Here is a 21,549-nt window from a genome sequence, read left to right on the forward strand (position 1 = left end):
TGTGAATGTGTGGGCAGATGAGTGAGTTGTATCAACCCTTCAAGAACCTTTTCCCTTGTAAAGTGACAATCAATTTCTATATGTTTGGTCCTTTCATGAAAGACAGGATTCTTTGCAATGTGAAGAGCAGACTGGTTATCACAATGCAAAGTGACTAGAGAGAGACCAGTAACACCCAGTTCTTCAAGTAATTTGACTGTCCAGACCACCTCAGAGGCAGCTGAAGCCATTGCCCTATATTCTGCTTCACTGATGACTTAGAGACTGTAGAATGCTTCTTAGACTTCCAGCATATAGGAAAAGAGCCAAATAGGAGAACAATATCCAGTGATAGACTTCCTTGAATCTTTACAAGCATCCAAATTGTAAAGTGAGCTTAGATCTGAGTAAGATGCCCTAGCCTAGAGTGTGAGCCAGATAACATAGAGTATGATGAAGAGCATCCAAGTGAGATGATCTAGGAGCCTGTAAGAACTGACTTAGGCTTTGAAGTGCATAAGATAAGTCAGGTCTAGTGTTGGTTAAAAAATTGAGCTTACCAACAAAAGACCTGTAATACTCAGGGTCAGAATGATCCTTCATCAGCTGTCAGCTTTAAATGTAGAGGCAGAGGAGTAGTAGCTTTCTTAGCTGTATTAACCCCAGATTGCTGCAGAAGCTCCCTTGTAAACTTTAGCTGACTCAAAATAATGCCTTGATCAACATAGGTAACTTCAATACCTAGAAAATAGTTCAGAACACCCAGGTCTTTGATGCTGAACTTGTTGTGTAAGTGTTATTTCAAATCTTCTATGGTTTGTAAAGATGTCCCAGTAATGATGATATCATCTACATACACTACACAACTGGGAGATCTTCTCCTGATTTGTTTATAAACAAGCTGTGATCATAATTGGACATCACAAACCCTTTAAACTTCAATTCACCAACAAGTTTTTGCAAACCACTGTCTTAAGGCTTGTTTTAAACCATACAAAGCCTTTTTCAGTTTGCAAACTTTATTTCCTGGGTTGTCTATACCATCAGGAACTTTCATATATAAATCCTCAAACAAATCACCATGCAAGAAAGCATTATTGACATCCAATTAAAAGATATGCCAATGTTTGCAGGCTGCCAAAGTAATCAAACATCTCACTGTAGCCATTTTCACCACAGGTGAAAAAGTTTCATCATAATCTATCCCATACTTCTGATTATAACCTTTGGCAAATAATCGAGCTTAGAACCTTTCAATAGTCCCATGTTTCTTCAACTTGAGTTTGTAGCCCCATTTAAACCCAATAGCTTTCTTTCCCTTAGGCAAGTTAACCATTTCCCAAGTCTGATTATCATTAAAAAGCCTTAATTTCTTTCTGCATAGCTTCAACCCAATTCTTGTCCTTGTCTGCATAAAAAGTTGGTGTTCTTGGACAGAAGAAATATGAGCCATAAGAGCAATGTGCTGTAAATTATGTTATACAATTCTGACCAGATTACACCAATGTTCTGAAATGGTCAAATTGCAAAATAAAACCATCCACCCAAGCTGGTCTTCTATGAGGTCTGGAACACTGTCTAGTACATGACTCAAATCAATGACACTGTCAGCAGCAGAATCAATGGGAACAAGAGTAGAATGAGAAGAAATAGTAGGAGAAGGAGAGGAAGAATGTGAGTTAGGAAGAGATGAATGTGGACTATTTGTGGAAGAAATGGGTGAAGAAAGAGGAGTTTGGGGTTCAGAAATAGGAGTAGAATGTGCTAGAGAAGAAACAGGAACATGATAATCAAAAGGATTTGTAAAAAGATTAACTACATGATTTAAGAAATTTTACAATTAAAATAGTAAAATATATTTCAAGAAGTTAGTAGACAATATCAGCAAGTCAATTAGGATTTGTATCCTTCTTTTTTACTCCAAATACGTAAGAGTGGGTTATAATGTTAGGGTAGAATCACAAGTATTAAAACAACTAGCATGATCGTAATTTACTTCATTTAAAAAAAAATAAACAATTCATCAAACCAGTATACATTACTTCATTAACAGGAAAAAAAAGAAAAAAAAAGAAACAATTTATCAAACAGGTTGTGGGCAATAAGATTATCACAATGCAAAATATTTTCACAATACTGATGTGATGAATTGATGATCAATTACTCATTAAAACAAATAATTCATCTCATAAAAAGACAAAAAGACATACCTTTTAGAATAAAAAATAATTCATAAAGACTCTTGCTAACCTTTTTTTTTCCCACTTGTATAGATAGAAAAGATGTAAAATGACAAGAGGAAATGTTGTAAGATGATTTGATGGAGACTTCAGTTTTTTTTTTTTTTTTTTTTTTTTTTTTTTTTTTTTTCTCATATATTTTTATGGTATAAGTAAGATGAAAAATCTTATTCTAATTTAGGCACCAAGCATTAGTTTCATGGGGAATTAACATATTTGTGTGGGTATGTGCTATTTATTGACTTGTTTTTTTTATTATTCCCCATAAATATTAAACATGTACACTATTATTTTTATTGAAAATATAAGAGAATCTAGACATGTATTAATGGTTATACATAGCCCTTAGGGCTATGTTTAACATTTGCCAATAAATAAAATAAAATAAATCGAAGTAAAAGAGAGGTTACAAGCGTTCTAGAGTGGACTTCTATGATGGAACAAGCACTAATGAATGTCAATCTTTCTAAAATAATAAAGGTATGTAAGTTCTAAGATGTCCAAGGTTGATTGAAAACATAACATATGCTAAGCATAGAGAACTAACGGAAACACATTCCACCTTTTGTTCCAACCAATCAAACCACGTCCTTTCTACAAGTTTCAAATCCACTTTAAAGTTAGCTTCTCATAATTCCAAGAAGGAATCGGAAAATAAGTAAGAAATTCAAAACATGAGAAGGTTACCCAATGTCTTGGCTATGCAAACTTGCTCTATAGGCTTGAATCATATTTTCCGCCACCATTAAATGACTCAACCCTTTTAGGGTCAAAAGGACTTTCAAGGTTGTAGCATATAGGCTAGGAGAGTAAAGGTGTGGAAAACTTTTTGAAATTGGTGGTAAACCTACATGTGAAGCCCGGGTGGAACTTTTTCCACAAGATCCAAACGAATTCAAAACAAAAGTACCAACTATGCTCGTAAAATAAATTTCCCCTAAGCTTATTTAACACAAAATAACAAATATAGGGAAAAACAACTATAACAAAATCTTTTTGTGCTTTTCGTTCTTCTTTTACTTTTTTTTCGATTTTTTTTTTCAAGCTTTTGCCTTTATTTTTTTCATGTAATGTCCATGCCTCTTTTAATTTTGGACGACTTTTTCTCAAAATGCATTTTCTTTTATGCACAAACTTATATACAACGCATACTTTCTTTGTGAATGAACTCATAATTCTAAACTTTCACCATAAACAATAAAACAAGCTCAAAAACAAAATTGCTTCACAAAACTAAAGGTAGAAATTAAAGTGAAACCAAGGCTTGAAGGCTTGTATTGCGGCTAGAGAAAAGAATGTATATGGCTCAAAGGGGCTAGCAATAGGGGCAAATGCAAACCAAATCCAAAAATAGAAAATTAATCCTATAAAAAAAAGAGAAATGCCTTTGTCATCCCCTAAAGTGGCTCAGTCGCGATCTTGGGAGCTAAAAGTCAAGTTCTAGATATGAGAATGCAATAGCCAAGGATCCAAATATGCCGCTCAACAACGTATGATAAAGGCTTGAACAATTATACCTCACTAGGCATAGCAATAACTAACTCTTGATTTCATATCCACTATAGAGAGCAACTCCATCTTACCACAAGCAAGTGAACTAGAGCTTCATGGTCCCAAAGTTCTTAACCAACTACCTTAGCATACCATTTCCTAGAGTCAACCTAACACATTCTCAAACCGTGCACAAACCGTGCACACCACTAAAATTTAGGAAGAAAGACATTCAAGAATGCAAGTCCAAAAGTATTATGTCCAAAGCAAGAACAAAAGATAACACCTTGCAAATTTGCCTTGATAGAAACAAATATCTTTTTGGAATTTTTAAAATATAGAGAATGGAAATGCATATAAAAATGTGCATGGAATTTATATGAATCAAAATTCTACCAAACATGATAGAATACCCTCCCCCAAGCTTGAATGAGGCAACATACTCAAACTTTAAACCAAAAAATCCATGGGAGGAGAAAAGAAAGACGATTATCCAACTAACCAACATATGTCCAACAAGTCACAAATCATTAGAGAAAGAGCAAGGAAGGATATTACCGGATATTAGATAGGTGTAAACACTCGCAATGACCAAATTAAACCTCCTTGAAGCCGACTACCTCTAAATTGAATCTTGTTTTCCATGTGCTAGCAAAAGTGGAGTCAAATTTCCTTGATTCTTGATCCAAACCAATTCATAAGAGTATATCAAGTAATGTACCTAGCCCAAAGCACATAAAAATTTCCATGAGTCACAACCTATTCTAAATAAGAAAAGAGAAAGAAAGCAATAAAACACATGTTACTTCCCGAAAAAGGCTTGCTTAAGGTCCAAGCTTGACCGCTCTAGTAAATAATATTGCAACGAACACAAGAGCTTGTCAAATGCACTACTACACATTTCGTAAGATAACAAGTAGGAAAATGAGAGGAAGAGGATGTACAACAAGGATAGTTCACTAATCAAAAGTAATACCTAAGTCCTCTAATTAAAGTAGATAGGGAAGTAGGGTCGAATCCACAGGGAAAACAAGTCTTTCTATTTCTAATTAATTAATATAATCTAATTTAAATTATTAAGTACCAAATTGTTATTGTAAAAGAAAATAAACTAAAGAGAGTAAAAGTAGGGAAGAATAAAAGTAGGGAGAAATCAATAATAAGAAGCCTAGGGTCATAGGTTCACCAATAAGTAATATTCCAGGGTAAAACACAATAATCAATCATCAATGCATCAATTAATCAGATCATAAAGGGCTTTCGCTACGTATTACAATCACAAAGTTAATCTACCGGTATTAAATCTCATCTCTCGAATCTCGACTTAACCATTTATAAATTAGTCTGCCTATTGAAACTAAGCCTAAACATTAATTCTCATCTCTCGAATCTCGAATCAATATTTCTTAACTCTTACAAATTAAATCTGGCCAAATCTAATTGCATAGCATTAAATCAGTCAATAAAAAATTAATCAAGCATTGACAATTAACAATAATAAATTACCCCTTCATATTATTTATGGATCCCCACAAACCCTAGAAAGAAAACTACTCACACATAATTAAATATAAACTAATCAAAGCAATTAAACAAGACATGATCAAAGAAAGAGATTAAATTACTGAAATTAAAAGAGAAGAAACTGTTACCAAAGTTAAAGGAAATAAAGGGATGGAATTAAACCAAGAGTTGTAGAGAGAGAAACAAGAGAGATAGTAATACTAAGAGTTTTATTAAGAGGGGAGAGAGAAAAAGTTAGAGAGAGAAAGAGAAGAGAGAGAGAAAGATAGAGAGGGAGAAGGAAAGAATCATAAACTCGCTTAACAAAAGCGTACTTATACTAAGCTAACAAGATACTAATTAGAAACTAAGTAAAAAAAAACGACGGAAATCATCCTCCAAAACACGCGCCCGGTCGGTCGAGGCACCGCCCGATCGGGCCCGCCTTTTTCATTAAGTGTGCATCTCTCGCGCCAAGTCGGGCGAGGCACCGCCCTGTCGGGCGCGCCTTTTTGCCTTTGATGCTTTTCTCGTGCCCGGTCGGGCGCGAGCTCAGGCGAAGAGTATTTCTCTTCTTCTTCCGCCCCGACCGATCGGGCGCGCCTTAGGGAGAGGGCAACCTGATCGGGCGAGGCTCTTGGGCATGGTTTGGACTTCGATTTGGGCTTCACTTCTTATCCCACTCTGGATTTCCTCTTTGGGGCTTGAATACTCGGTGTCCAATGCCTCGGTATTTCATATGTCGAGCCCTTAATGACCGGTTTGATGACTCTAACCGACCTTAGTCTACGAAAGACGATCGTGCTCTTCCAATACTCGTAGTTGCTCCAAATAATCCCCGAAAACTGCTCTAAGTGTGAAATTCCCTATAAAACTCACCAAAACTACGAATATACTAGAAAACACAAATTAGTAATAAAAGTGGCTCTAAAGAGCCAAAAGCACTACTAATTATGACCAAGGGACGGGGGTAAATCACTACATAAAATAGACATATCATGTACGCAAATGAGGAGAGAGATGCCAAGAAAAAGAAGAAGAATCAAAAGAAAATTCAAAAAAAAAAGAAAAGAAAAGAAGAAGAAGAAGAAGAAGAAGAAGAAAAAAGAAGAAGAAAGAAAGAAGAAGAAGAAGAAGAAGAAGAAGAAGAAGAAGAAGAAGAAGAAGAAGAAGAAGAAGAAGAAGAAGAAGAAGAAGAAAGAAGAAGAAGAAGAAGAAGAAGAAGAAGAAGAAGAAGAAGAAGAAGAAGAAGAAGAAGAAAGAAGAAGAAGAAGAAGAAGAAGAAGAAGAAGAAGAAGAAGAAGAAGAAGAAGAAGAAGAAGAAAGAAGAAGAAGAAGAAGAAGAAGAAGAAGAAGAAGAAGAAGAAGAAGAAGAAGAAGAAGAAGAAGAAGGCAAACTCTCCTCAAAATGTTTTTGGGTGGCAAAATCACCCTTTTCCTCAATAATCAACGACTGGGGAGCTTGAATATCACAAATATAAGGAGGATCCCCAATAGGCTCCTTGGCGAAAGAAGGGATGGACATAGGATAGTAGGGGATATGGTTAAATTTCCTTGAAAAAGGGACATGAGAAGAGGGGATAGGAGCAATGGTCTCACAAACAAACTCTTCCTCACCACCATTCCTCACATCATCAATAAGAGCATGGAAATCAATAATTGAATCTTCAAAAGATGGACACTCATGAACTTCATATCCCTCAAAAATCCAATCTCCAAGAGAAACTACATCATCCTATCCATCACAACAATGAAAAACATTCCTCTTAGAGATCCCAAAGCCCAAACTCTCAAAACCATGCATGAATGAATGCAAATTCATTTCAAACTCATCTCTTTCCCATGAAGCATTCTCAATGAACTCACTCAAAAGGCTATGGTTTTTCATTTGAACCTTACAAAATATATGGGACATAACCTCAAATGAGTCCAAATACTCATGAATAAAAGAATCACAAACATGCACTTCATCAAAATAAGAAAGGAATCACAAACATGCACTTCATCAAAATAAGAAAGGGGGTTTGGATTCACAAAATCATCACTTAATTCATTCTCAACTCCTTTTCCTACACTCAAAAGCTCACTAATGTCTTCCTCACACTCTTTTGATTGCACAAAAACATCATCATCATCATCCTCAACACACACACAGGATTTGAAAAATTCAAGATCATGCAACAAAGATGACAATTGACATTCTAGCTCTTCCTTTCTCCTTATTACCTCTTCAATACGCTCCTCACTCCTTTTCATCATATCTAATTGACTTCTCATAGAATTTAAAAACAACTCCTTACTTGGCCTAAAATTAGAATTAATCTCAACACGCCTAATTAGGGATTCTAAATAATCAATAGGAGACTCACAAGATGAAGAAAATAGAGGGCTAACAAGGGGAGAAGGATCACAACCAAGATTATAAGCATCAACATCAGAAGGATGAGTATAATCATCACCATGGGGAGATGGGGCACAATCAAGCATATAAGATTCATTATTGGGAAAAGAAGGTACATTACAAGAAGGCATGCTAAATAATGAAGAATATTGAAACACACCATGCTCATCAACATTAGAATGCACCTCGTCATCATGAAAAATAGGGGAAATAGAGTTGTAATCATTTGTTCTAGGTTCACTAATGGGATCATGTGACAAATCATGGGAATTCATGCTAACATTAGAAGAATCGACACATTGCACATCAATATTAGAAACATGATTACCCCTATTATAAACATCCCTAGAAAACCATACATAAAAATCCCAAGCACTGTCAATTGATAATGCTCTAAATTCACCATTATACATGCTTTCAACAATATCCCTAGTTTGCTCATTCAAACCAAAATAACAAATCTCACAAGTCTCCCAAATACTACAACAATTATGATCAAGAAATCCCTCAAGTCTATTGAAATATTCATAAAAGGCTCATTGTTATATTGAGGAAATGAGAAACATACCATTTTTTATTCTTAACAAAAACAAATACACAACGAAAGTATACACAAAGACAGACTCAAGCAATCAAAAACAATCTAACATTAAAGTTTGTAGTAGTCAAGGTAAACAACATGATGGTTTGAATGTAAATGGAAGGATTGTTGCTCGTTATGCCAATACATATGGGAATTATTCTTCTGAAGATTGTGTTCTGTTTGAGAAGCATGACTTCCCTGTTGAGATCAACACTGCCAAACGGTTTCCACTTTCTAGATGTTGGGTGTCATTACCAGCTTATTCTTCTCTTGTTCTTCTCTTGTTGTGGTCCTTAATTTGTATGAATTTAAAACAATGCGATATATTGTTGATCAATCAGTGGAGTTGTCGGCTGAAGATGGGAGAATGACATCAAGTTCCATCTTGCTGGATGATTTAGCTATTCATGTTCATGTCGCATGGTTCTCGCATGATGTGGTTGGACAGCGGATTGACTCTAAGATTGGATTCCCATCTAGCTTTGAACTCTCATGGTATGTTGCCTGTTTATCTATGCTTAAAAATTCTTATATGATCTATCTTGCTTATATGTCGATAATATCGTTACTTGCTTGGCAAATATGAAACTCAATAAAATCCATAGTGTATGTCGGTATGTTTACAATTGTCAAATGGTGCAACAATTTTACCCAATGAATGCCTACTTGTAATTGTGACTTTGTTTTGGGGCTGTGTTTTGCCTTAAATTTATCAGTGTAGGTTAGATTTTACTAGACACCTTTCCCTCTATCTAGTATTAATTTTTTAGAATAAATGTGATTCTAAAGGCTTAGGCTGTAACATGGATTATTCTGTAATGGTGTATTGTTTTCATTTTTCTAATGCACTAAGTGCTTAGTCGATTCGGCAACTGAGCTTGAATTCGAATTAGATTAATATCGGATGTTAGTTAAGGTTGGTAGAATTCTATTGACAAGTTTATTATTAGATTTTCAATAGAGTTGTAGGGAATTAATTGGTCTTTTAGATATCTTATGGTAATAATATTTGCTTACACTTGCTAAGTTTGAATTTGGAATGCTATATTTTACATAATCTGACTACATATACTGTTGGAATGCTTTGCTTTACTTTACTTTATTCTTTAACGGGGATGACTGTGAGATTTGATTTATGTTATTTAATGTGTATGAACAACAATGCTAAATGTTGGGTAATGTATTGATATCAAGTAGTATTTTTTTCTGGCTTTATATCAAGTATAAAAAAGATTCCGAGGTTAAATTTATTTGTGAGGTTCTCTAGTTATAATCAATATCCATGGACTATTATACATAACTTTTGGCTGTTAATTGATATTGGAAGGTAGATGAGCTAGTCTTGTTCATGAACTAGTGAAGTATCAAATGGGTCTTATGATTATGTTTAAATGCCAAAATATTGGACTATTTGATTGTGATTATTGAGCAAATTAAGGACTTCGAGCCATTTGGATATAAATATCATGTTCATGTGAATGTATATATTATTTAATATGTTGTTTGAATACAGAATGAATTTTTTTCCTTGGATTTTGCTTGAAAATTTTGGTCAGGAATCTTCGTGCTCATCAGAGTAAGCCATGGGCATCTCCTGCCTTGGAGATTTTCTCTGTCTTTTTTGGTGGAAGAAGTTTTGGTTCAATTGAGGTTTTATCAAATGATGATGACAAGATTTTTTATATCTTTAACAGAGATAAAAAAGATGCCTTGATATTATCTGAAAATGAGAAATCATTACCTGTATCAGATGGTTCCAGAGTTTTTGATGATTGTAGTTCATTACAAATGAAGTTTAGCATAAAGGATACTGAAGACCGTTTAGCTATTCGAGGATTAGTGGATTGGGGAGCTTCTGTACTTCACTTCTTTGTGGTATGAAAAGCAATTGTGTTCTCTTATTCCGGGTCAACAGGGAGGATTTGCAGCAATACACTATTCAATCTTCTCAGAAGCTGTTGGTGCAAACATTAAGGTGTTTCTAAATCCTAAAACAGGATGTGGTGATGTTTGTCCTAAGATTTGGGGTAGCCTTATTGCTCAATATAGTTGCTATGACGATACATCGCGCTTTAACAAAGACTACTACCGGATTGTGTTATTCGAGAAGATTCAGGATGATCTAATTCAAGTAAGTGATGATTCGAGAATACCACTTTCAAGATCCATGATTGTTGTTCCATCATATGCCTCTCTTATTGTCAACGTAGATATATTATTTGGCAAATCTGATGAAAACTTTTCATGTGCTACAAAAATTGAAATTGGTGAAGGTTTCAAGATTGTAGAGACAAATAGTTATCTTCTTCGTATTGAGGTCGATTGGTGTGAGATTAAATGATATTTATTGTATTATTTAGGAATTCTTTTGGTCATTAATCTTAGAGTAGAGATTTGGCTAGTGATGTTATGTTAAAGTATTACTTGGGAACTTTTTGGTCTTTGCCTTACTCTTCATAGAGTAAAGGTTTCCCAAGTGATATTATAGTATTGTTCAGTATTATCTAGGAACTCTTGTGGCGTTTGCCTTACTCTTAGCTATTATGTTCTTATATCTATACTATATAAAAAGAGAATTGATGGTTTGCTATTAAAGGGTAGTTGTACAGTACAAAGATATTGCACAATTCCATTTATCTCCTACTGAGTTTGCTACTTCTTACTTTTTTTTTTTTTTTTTTTGGCTTACGTTGGTGACTTTTTGTAGGTTAGAGTTTATCTACCAAACATGTCCTACTAATATAAAGTGATAAAATACATTTTTTTTGGAAGTATTCTACTTTATATTACATGGATAGTTATTATATACTCCCTCCGTTTTTAAATACTTGCTCCATTTCTATTGTGATTTATAAATAAAAAAAAATATAGTTTTGTGGGTGCTTGTTGGAATTGTCACAATGAATAGATTATTAATTTTTAATTGTTAGAATTTATACTTATTGATAATTAAACATATAATTGATTAAAGATTAGCATCCGCATACTTGCCCAAGAGAAATGGAGCAAGTAATTAAAAACGGAGGGAGTATATAGACATCATAGGTATAACCGTATAGACTGTAGGACACCTTTATATACACTATATATTACTTCATCCGTTTTACAAAAATCTTTCTACTCCCTCCGTGTTTTTTTAAGTGATACATTTTCCATTTCCGGTCGTGTTTTTTAAGTGATACATTTCCTTTTTTGGCAAAACAATACATTAAAATATTATATCTCTCTCCTCTCATGGCCCCCACTCAAACCCACAACTACTTTTTTATTTTATCTTTCCTCTCACATTCATTACTTTTCAATAAACTATTAACTCCATTATCTTTCTTTAACAATTTTTTAATACTCCACTACCCCACTTACCTCTTATTTTATTTAAGTCAATTAAATTGCCTAAAACTATGTGCCGGTCAATATGTATCACTTAAAAAAACACGGAGGGAGTATTTACGTATTTCGATCGTAATTTTGTGATAACTTGGTACACATATCGATGTAAAATGTTGACCAATAATATATTTAATTATTAATAAGTATAAATTACATATTACTCATTACACTTTCCGTATTTTAATAAGTTTACACTTATCAAATGCGGCAAGTTCTAAAAAGTATTACATTATTTTGGTAAAAAATTTACACTTTAATAATATATATATCTCTCTTATCATGGTCCTCCCTCAAACTCAATACTTCTTCTTTTTTTATTCAATTTTTTACCCTCACATTCGTTACTTTTCAACAAACTATTAAACCTACTATCTTTCTTGTACAATTTTTTTTACGGAAATTTCATGAAATGCTCCTGATTAATTTTTTTATTCACCAAATACCCATCATAATTTTCAAATTCACCAAATACACTTGAGTTTAAGAAATATGTCACGAAATGCCCTTAATGACTAACGGTGGTTAATTCCGTTAGTCATTAAGGTTAATTATGCCATGTGGCATGCTGCAATTGGTTTTCTTTTAAATAATTAATCAATTAATTTAATTAATTACTTAATTAATATAAAAAAAATAATAAACCCACCCCCTCCCCTACCAAGCCAACCCCTGCCAACGGCCGTCGGCGTCGGTGGTCCCCCTCCCCCTAGCCGGAAACCGGTGCCGGTCGCCGGTAAGGCCATCCCCTCCACCTTGGACACCCCCGGCCCTCCCCAGCCCCCTCTCCCTCCGTTTCCCCTCCCCTTAAAACCCTCCCCAACCCTCGAAAAAACCCCCTCCTTTGCGGCCGACGCCAAACCCCCTCCCCGGCGCCGGCGAACCTTTTTCTATAACCTTCTAAAAAGAGAAAACATGGTTAACATCAAAAGGGCAGTTGCACAGTATATTGTTTCCTATAAATTCCATCCATGTCCCTTTTATTTATTTATTTTTTTATTTCCCTTTTTTTTTTTTTTTGAATTTGTACAGAATTTTCTACAGTTCAACCGTTTTCATGGGTTGTGGTGTTGGCAAATTTGTTTTTATCCCTTTTTATTTATTTATTTTTTTAATTCCCTTTGTTTTTTCTTTTTTTTTTTTTAAATTTGTACAGAATTTTCTACAGTTCAATCGTTCTCATGGGTTGTGGTGTTGGCAAAGTTTGTTTTTGTCCCTTTTTATTTATTTATTTTTTTTATTTACCTTTTTTTTCTTTTTTTTTAACCCAACCTTTTACTAACCCGACCCAAACCCGATAAGATGTATGACCCGACGTGACCCGACTTAAGCATGACCCAACCTGAACCCGACCCGCATATGTTATGACATTAACCCGTATTGACCCGACCTAACTCACACTAACCCGTCTCAAACCCGACCCGTTTACCCGAATTGAGGGCTCTAGATCAAACTAATACATTATTTATTTAGTGTTTTAAAGGGTAAAATTTATGTTAAATATACAAGTAGTAATTTTTATATTATATAAAATTCGCAACTTTAAAAACTTTTAGGATAACTCTAACATGTCTTTCAATAAGCTAATGAAAGTCAAATGTATTCAAGTAGTAATTTTAATGTTATATAAAAATCGAACTTAAAATTTTTTTAGGCTAACTCTAACCTGTCTTTCAATAAGCTAAAGAAAGTCAGAAGCATTCAAGAATTTGTGGAACTTTTTATTTTAAAATATATTTTACTCCATATAAAACCTATTACAAGGTTGTTATAAATGAATTTTTATATATCATTAATACCTTTAATTTATTTACATATTAGTAAAAATAATTAACAAAAAAAAAAGTGAATTTAGAGGTGAATCAAATAAGATTACTCATGACTATTTTTCCAATATTCAAATGCATTTATCACAAAAAGTTCAAATGAATGTGTATGATAAAGAATAGAAGAGGATATAAGTCGTCGTAACTTTTAAAATAATTTTATATTATACTAAGTTAGGGTAGCTAACACGTGCCATATACAATTAGCCATGTTCGAAAAGCACTTTTGGTTTGGCTTTTGCCTAAACTTAAGTTGTTGCATCATTAATAACGAGGGACAATATATAAACATATATTTATAGAGGTATCAATATCCACACACTATTATAAAGAGTTAAAAAATAAAGACATTTATCATTAATGTGGATAAAGAATTAAATAAATATTTTAGAGAGTATAATCTAAATTTTCTTAATTAAACTTTTTAAAATGCAGGGATATAGACTGCAATCAGCTTTAGTATTTGAATGACAATAGGTGACCCAAGATATAATTAAAGTAGATTTATTATTTTTTGAAGATGATTATGAGAAATAAATATGATATACATATCATATGTAGGCTCATTCTTTGTACCAAATATTATTGTAAGCCTTTGCATCCAAGCAATGATTTTTACTAATTAATTATTAACGTTATTATTCACAATACATCACATACACTTTTAATTTAAAATGTTTTTTTAATGCAATCTAACTTAATTATTTATTTGTAGGGTTTATGTCAAATGGTAATTTTTTTACAGCTTGGTTGTTGAATAATATGATTACATATATATCCTACAAGTTTGATTGCATATAAAATTTTGGTGGGTGAAAAAAATAGACCCCATGTCCCACTGGAATTGTATTCACGTGGAACTATGCCTGCATCAGGTTGTTTCTTTTTTTTTTTTTTTAATTTATTTATTTAAAAAGGGCAGTTGCACAGTATATTGTTTCCTATAAATTCCATCCATGTCCCTTTTATTTATTTATTTTTTATTTCCCTTTTTTTTTTGAATTTGTACAGAATTTTCTACAGTTCAACCGTTTTCATGGGTTGTGGTGTTGGCAAAGTTTATTTTTATCCCTTTTTATTTATTTATTTTTTTTTATTTCCTTTTTATTTCCTTTTTTTTAAAAAAAAATTTGTACAGAATTTTCTACAGTTCAACCGTTCTCATGGGTTGTGGTGTTGGCAAATAATGTATTAGTTTGATCTAGAGCCGTCATGGTTAAGTTGGGTCACGTCGGGTCATACATCTTATCGGGTTTGGGTCGGGTTAGTAAAAGGTTGGGTTAAAAAAAAAGAAAAAAAAAGGGAAATAATAAAAAGGGATATTTTTATGTACTAAATGTTCAATTTAAAGTATACCATGTTCATTTTTTTTTCCAAAAATTATACGCAAATATTAGCAACTTAATTAAAATTTTAAAAAAATCGTGATAGTAAAGAATTCAAGATGCAACAATTCAATAATTCATCACATAAACTCATCAATTAGATTAACACAAATTTTTGTATGTGGCTGGCCACACTGTGTGGTCAGCCACAATTTTTATTTATTTATTTATTTTTTAAATACCACAACTCTTCTCTCTCCTTTTTTTTCTTAGCTTCTTCTCCAAGCCAAATCACACATCACCAACAACCATATCTCTACTCCACCCATTTCCTCTCTCCTCTTTTCTTAGCTTCTTCTTCAAGCCAAACCACACATCACCAACAACCATATCTCTACTCTACCCATTTTCTCTCTCCTCTTTGCTAAATTGCTACAATTAAAGCCCGAAATTGTAGAAATTGGGTGTCAAACTGTTGTGAAAAATTGTGATTAATTATCCTTAAGATCATGAACAACATTTGAAATAGTGAAATCGATGAGAAACGAAGAAATTTGAGCTCCTTTTCTTCGTGGAATCTCAAATCAAACATTCTACGTCAAAATTGTAGGGTGTTACTAGTTTGGTCAGGGGTTACTGGTAGGGTGTTACTGGTTTGGTCGGGGGTTACATGTAGGGTGTTACTGGTTTGGTCAGGGGTTACCTGTAGGGTGTTACTGGTTTTGGTCAGAGGATACTTGTAGGGTGTTACTGGTTTTGGTTAGGGGTTAGGTTACTTGTAGGGTGTTACTGGTTTGGTCAGAGGTTACTTGTAGAGTGTTACTGGTTTTGGTCAAGGGTTACTTGTAGGGTGTTACTGGTTTTGTCAGGGGTTACTTGTAGGGTGTTACTTGTTTTGTTCGGGGGTTACTTGTAGGGTGTTACTGGTTTTTGTCGGGGGTTACTTGTAGGGTGTTACTGGTTTGGTATGGGGCCTACAGGCAACCCCTTTTTTTTTTTATTTGAAACCAACCTACAAGCAACCCTTGAATAAGTAACAAGTAACCATTGAATAAGTAATTCATACAGGTAACCTTTGAAGTACTTCATATAAGTAATCCTTGAATAAGTAACTCATACAAGTAACCCTTGAATTAACCCATAAAAGTAACCCCTAAAAATAATTAATAAAAAAAAGTACCCTTGAAAAAAAATATATAAGTAACTCCTGAAAAAAAAAAAAATACAAGTAACTCCTGAAAATACAAGTAACCCTTGAATAACTAATCCATACAATTAGTTGCTAGGGGGGATACGGGGGGAATGAGGAGCTTATTCGGTTTAGTGCTTTCCCTCAAAGTATTGTATCTTTGGCAGAGATGGACTTATCTCCCTAATTAATATATGGCTCTATCTTGCTTTAAAAAAAAAAAAAAACTAATCCATACAATTAACCCCTGAAAAAAAAAAATACAAGTAACTCCTGAAAAAATATATACAAGTAACTCCTGAAAAAAAAAAAATACAAGTAACCCCTGAAAAAAAAATACAAATAACTCTTGAAAAAAAAATACAAGTAACCCCTGAAAAAAAAATTACAAGTAACTCTTGAAAAAAAAATACAAGTAACCCCAGAAAAATACAAGTAACCATGACAAAACCAGTAACCCCATTACGCGCGTGAACAGTAACCTCGTTATACGCGCGTCAGAATCCGTTAATTTTACCGACTTGGCAGCAGGACACACGGTGTGGCCTGCTACACCAAAAAAGCTCTGTTAAATTAATATTTACTCAAAAATTCAATTGACCCGTACCAAACAACTAGAAATGAGAACACTTAATTGAATTTGTTTCCTACATCTAAAATTACTGTACCAAACGCCCCCTTAGACTACTAGAGTTATAACTTATAAGTTTGCTTTTAAGACAGGGTGGATAAATCATTTAAAAATGTTTAATTTTTATGTACTAAATGTTCAATTTAAAGTATACCATGTTCATTTTTTTTCCAAAAATTATACGCAAATATTAGCAACTTAATTAAAATTTTATAAAAATCGTGATAGTAAAGAATTCAAGATGCAACAATTCAATAATTCATCACATAAACCCATCAATTAGATTAACACAAATTTTTGTATGTAGCTGGCCACACGGTGTGGTCAGCCACAATTTTTATTTATTTATTTATTTTTTAAATACCACAACTCTTCTCTCTCCTTTTTTTTCTTAGCTTCTTCTCCAAGCCAAATCACACATCACCAACAACCATATCTCTACTCCACCCATTTTCTCTCTCCTCTTTTTTGGGTGGTGGTTTAGGGTGGGGATGGAGGGGGGTGGGGCGAAAAAGGTTCGCCGGCGCCGGGGAGGGGGTTTGACGTCGGCCGCGAAGGAGGGGGGTTTTTCGAGGGATGGGGAGGGGTTTAAGGGGAGGGGAAACGGAGGGAGAGGGGGATGGGGGTAGGGGAGGGGCTGGCCTCGCCGGCGACCGGCGCCGATTCCGGATGGGAGTTGGCGGTCGCTGCCGCCGCTGTCTGGCAGGGACTGGTGGTGGGGGTATTTTTTTAAGATTTTTTTTTATATTTTTAAAGTTTTTTTAATAATTAATTTATTTATATTACAACAACCAACTAGAGGCTGCCACGTGGCATATTAGTCATTAATGACTAACGGTGTTAACTGCCGTTAATCATTAAGGGCATTTGGTGAAATTTTTTTAAACTCAGGAGTATTTGGTGAATTTAAAAGTTTTGATGGGTATTTGGTGAATAAAAAAATTACTGAGGGGCATTTTATGAAATTTCCGTTTTTTTTAATACTCTAACTATCCCACTTACCTCTTATTTTATTTGAGTTAATAAAAGTGCCTAAAATTTTGTGCTAGCCAAAATGTAATACTTATTAAAACACGGAAAAAGTATGAAATATTAAAAGATATGGTACGGAGTAGAAATTAGTGCATGTTATACATTCTCGTTCACTAATAATCTAATATTTTGCTCCATTTTTTTCAACCGAAAATTCGATTTTGTCTTGTTTAATATGAACTTTCCCTTAAGGTTGTATTATTACAAAATAATCAAAAAGTTGTGTTATTAAAAAAGAATGTGCCAAAGGTTATATTATTTTTAACAATTTTTCCTTTAACTTTTTGGGGCTTCACGGTCTTATCTCCATTTGGCGTGTAAAAATTATAAAAACTACAATAGATATTGATAAAATATACAATGAGACAAATCCAAAATATATTGTCTCTTATAGATTTAGAGCATTTTATCGTCAAAGAATTTAATGTTTAATTTGTCCCGTATTTTTGCAAAGGAGCAAAAAAATAGGAACAAAGAAGTACTCAATCCCCGACCTTTTTTTTAGAGAGTGAGAGATAGCTCAAGTGGTTAGAGCTTCCTTCTAGGTCTCGAGTGATCCTGGGATCATTTCTCATCCCGCCCTTGTGTGGCTCTCTAAACACACAAAAAAAAATTTGCTTTTATTGTGGTGGGTTTTGTTTATTTATTTATTTTTTTTTATCTTTGTTATTTTGGGTTTTAATTGTTTATTTTATTTATTTTTCATTTCGTTTAGGTTTGTCTTCATTAGTTGAGTTTATTTTTGTTTATATGGAGTTCATTTCAATTTTTAAGGATTAATTTCATTTACTAAAAGTTTTTTTATTATTATTATTCTTAGTTTTAATAACGTTTATTTTAAACAATCTTTTTGTTCTAACTAATTATTCTTTAAAAAAAGGGTGTGGTAGAAGAAGGGTCGACACACTCTAATCTGTAAAATTGAGCTTATAAAAAAAGTTAAATAAATAATCATAATATTCATGGTCACTTGCATGTGTGTATATACATCTTATGATTTACATATTTTTAGTTGTGTTATAATAAAAAAAAATTAAAAAAATTGATATTATATAAATATATTTCGAGAAAATCTAACAAGATCCCACACAATTTTACTATTATATTTTTAATGTATAAATTACAAAAGACGGTCAAAAGAGTGTGTGCAAAATTGTGTTTTGTAAATGTTGTGATTTTACTTTTTTTTTTTTTTTGAAAACATGATTTAACATCTTAAAAAGACTAAGAGAGTCTTTTCCGTTTTTTCATTGTATATGTTGTTGTTTTTACAGGAACCCTGAGGATTAATTCCCTATTTGGATCGTTGTATTTTTATATATATTTGGATCGTTGTCAAAAAAAAAAAAAAAGAAGAAGAAAGAAAGAAATGTTGTGATTTTAAAAACGGAGAAAATGTAATGTTGTGATTTAACTTATAACTCTAATTTGTCTTTATATAATATTATTATATGCTAATGTTGTCTAAAATGTTTTTTTCGTGATTAGTCATTCTTTTAATCTTAAGTTGATTCATATTTGCATTTAAAGTTGGTTAAGGCGATCCAACTAGTTTATATTAAAAAAAAAATGCAGTTTTAACTCCATGCACTTGGTTTTCTCTCGTTTTCTTCGAGTTACAGGGCCTCCATAATGGTAGGCAGCGGCGGACCTGCCTTTGTGCCTGGTGGGTCAAATGACTCACCAGGGCCCAAAAAAATTATTAAGTTTCTTAAAAAAAAAAAATTAAATAAATAAATTAGTTTGTTAATTATTGTGATTATTATTTTAGGTCAATTTTAAGCTTGTTAATTATAAGTTAGTATTGTAATCTTGTCAATTTTCTATTTGGATGATCTTTGTAAATAATTTTTCTTAGGAATTTTGGTAAAAAAATTTTTTTACATATTTGGTTATCGATTGTGACTCACCAGTCGGAAATTCCTGGGTCCGCCACTGATGGTAGGATCCTAGCTTGTTGGCTCAACTATTGTCAATTGAGAGATTTTTTCTGACAGTTTATTCTTAGTGTTGATCATTGGAAATGCTTAGATAACAATTGTGTTTTCTATATAGTTTGCTTGCCCACCATCACCATGTGTCCTTTGTTGAGTAAGATATGTATTCTGAAGCCTGGTGTATCTTGCTCAAGTGTTACGCTTAAATGTATTACAGTGTTGGATTTTTTGAGGCATGGTCAGGTTTGATAAGAGTTATCTAATTTGTCATAGCTGGTACCTTAATAAACTTATATAGTGATGAATTACATATCCTACCTGAAGTGCATCATAGGGCAAATTGGGAATTTTGGTTGCTCTGTTTGATAGCATGTTAAAAAAAAAAAAAAAAAACACAGGATTTAGGTTTTATTTAGTCTACACTTAACAATGTAAAATGCTAAGAATGCCTTTTAATGTGTTGAAAATTTCACTTAACATGTTGAAACGTTTTTAAAGGGAATACAACAACAATGGATAGTATGCCACTGTTATCGACCTGAAATAACCGATCTTTGAGCTTTCTTGTATCGCCTTCTAATCCAACCACATGAATATGATCATAGATGGGAGAAATCCATCTCAGTGGTCCATCTTCTTGTGCATTACCATGAAGAGACTGAGAAAGCGGCGCAAAAAAAGATGAGATATTATTTTTGATGCTAGTAATATTTTCACTAATTTCCCCCAACCTCTTTCCCATTTGGTATTTGGATGAAACCTTTGTAGGGGAAAATTCATGAAGAAGTTTTCTTGAGCTATCTGACAAAAGCTGGCAATCTGCAAGTATTTCTTCAACTTCATAGACAAGCTCTTACAAATCAGCTAGAGTGCATTTCAAAACCTCGTTTTTCCTTTTGAGCCTCTCTGCGTCCTTGAAGAAGCTTTTCATGTATATGAGATCGGTTTGTACCTTCTGAAATTGATCCCTGTAACCAGTAGAACATTACCTTCCTTGACAAGGACTTTAAAGAGTCTTTCCAAACATACATTCACTTCTCTCCTGATTAAACAGCAATGGCATTTCAGAATTGCAAGTCACAGAACGAAAAGAGAAAAGTGTGACATAATAAAAGAGCTCTCTGCTTGGATTACCTTGCTCTTGATTAGCACAAGCCTGCTCACTTAAATCATTCATGATAATTTCAGGCTGTTGGAATGTAGATGGGTGATCTTAAGCAGTATCATCTCGCTCATCATGCTGCGATTGCAAGTCTTCCGCAGATGCAACAAAACCTGGCTCTAGGAGGTTCCTTGCCTTAAAACAACAGTTTGAACACAATGAGTGGCAGATTTCATGTTACAATCCAAGATGACATGAAAAATAACATCCTTTTTTAATCTGCAAACTTTATTTTATTTTGGGGTGAGAAAAAGCCAAAAAGGGAATGGAACTTAATACTAGTATTGGAACATTTTCAACTAAGAATCCATGATACAATATCAGAGAACAAAGAGGTCGTTTGGTTTATAATAATTCTACTGGAGATCTAGCTTCCTAAGGCGTATGTGTTTGGTTAACAAAGACACATCAAGAGAAGATCAAGAGAAGTTATAATTTCTCCACAAAATTGGGGAGGTTGGTTAACTAGTCCTTCATTCTAGATAAATAAATCTTGTTGCCAACTAAACAACTCACTAATTATTGCAATATCTTGAGAGGTTTAAGCTCCTCCTATGTCACCAAGTCAACACTCAAATTCCTTAATCTAAAAGGACCCACAATTATTAATCCACTAACCAGACTAAGGGCCTGTTCCGATTGACTGAACTCAGCTGAAGTGAACTGAACTGAACTGAGCTTAGCTGAGCTGAACTGAACTGAACTGAACTGAACTGAGCTTATTAATTAGTGATTTTTAACTACGGATTAGTGATCTTTGATTATTTATTGATTATTTATTACTATACATATGTGTATATACAAATGTACATATTATTATTAATATTATTATTATTATCATTATTATTATTATTATTATTATT

The 21,549-nt window shown here is 33.4% G+C and overlaps 1 protein-coding gene across 1 annotated transcript; it reads left to right on the forward strand.

Moving 5' to 3' along the window:
• The first annotated feature begins 8,268 nt into the window (after positions 1–8,268).
• Positions 8,269–10,833, forward strand: LOC110729799. Its single transcript, XM_021909576.1, has 2 exons — positions 8,269–8,692; positions 9,754–10,833. The coding sequence occupies exons 1-2, from the start codon at positions 8,436–8,438 to the stop codon at positions 10,076–10,078; spliced, it is 582 nt and encodes a 193-aa protein (XP_021765268.1). The 5' UTR covers positions 8,269–8,435; the 3' UTR covers positions 10,079–10,833.
• Positions 10,834–21,549: the final 10,716 nt, after the last annotated feature.

This window comes from Chenopodium quinoa, unplaced genomic scaffold, assembly GCF_001683475.1.
Source record: "Chenopodium quinoa cultivar QQ74 unplaced genomic scaffold, ASM168347v1, whole genome shotgun sequence".
In the NCBI taxonomy this organism is placed as follows: domain Eukaryota; kingdom Viridiplantae; phylum Streptophyta; class Magnoliopsida; order Caryophyllales; family Amaranthaceae; genus Chenopodium; species Chenopodium quinoa.

Excerpts from the sequence above, each read along its gene's own strand:
- LOC110729799 (XM_021909576.1), top strand. The coding sequence starts at position 8,436 with ATGTTGGGTGTCATTACCAGCTTATTCTTCTCTTGTTCTTCTCTTGTT. Across the intron at positions 8,693-9,753 it reads TCTAGCTTTGAACTCTCATG|GAATCTTCGTGCTCATCAGA; the intron begins GTATGTTGCCTG and ends AATTTTGGTCAG.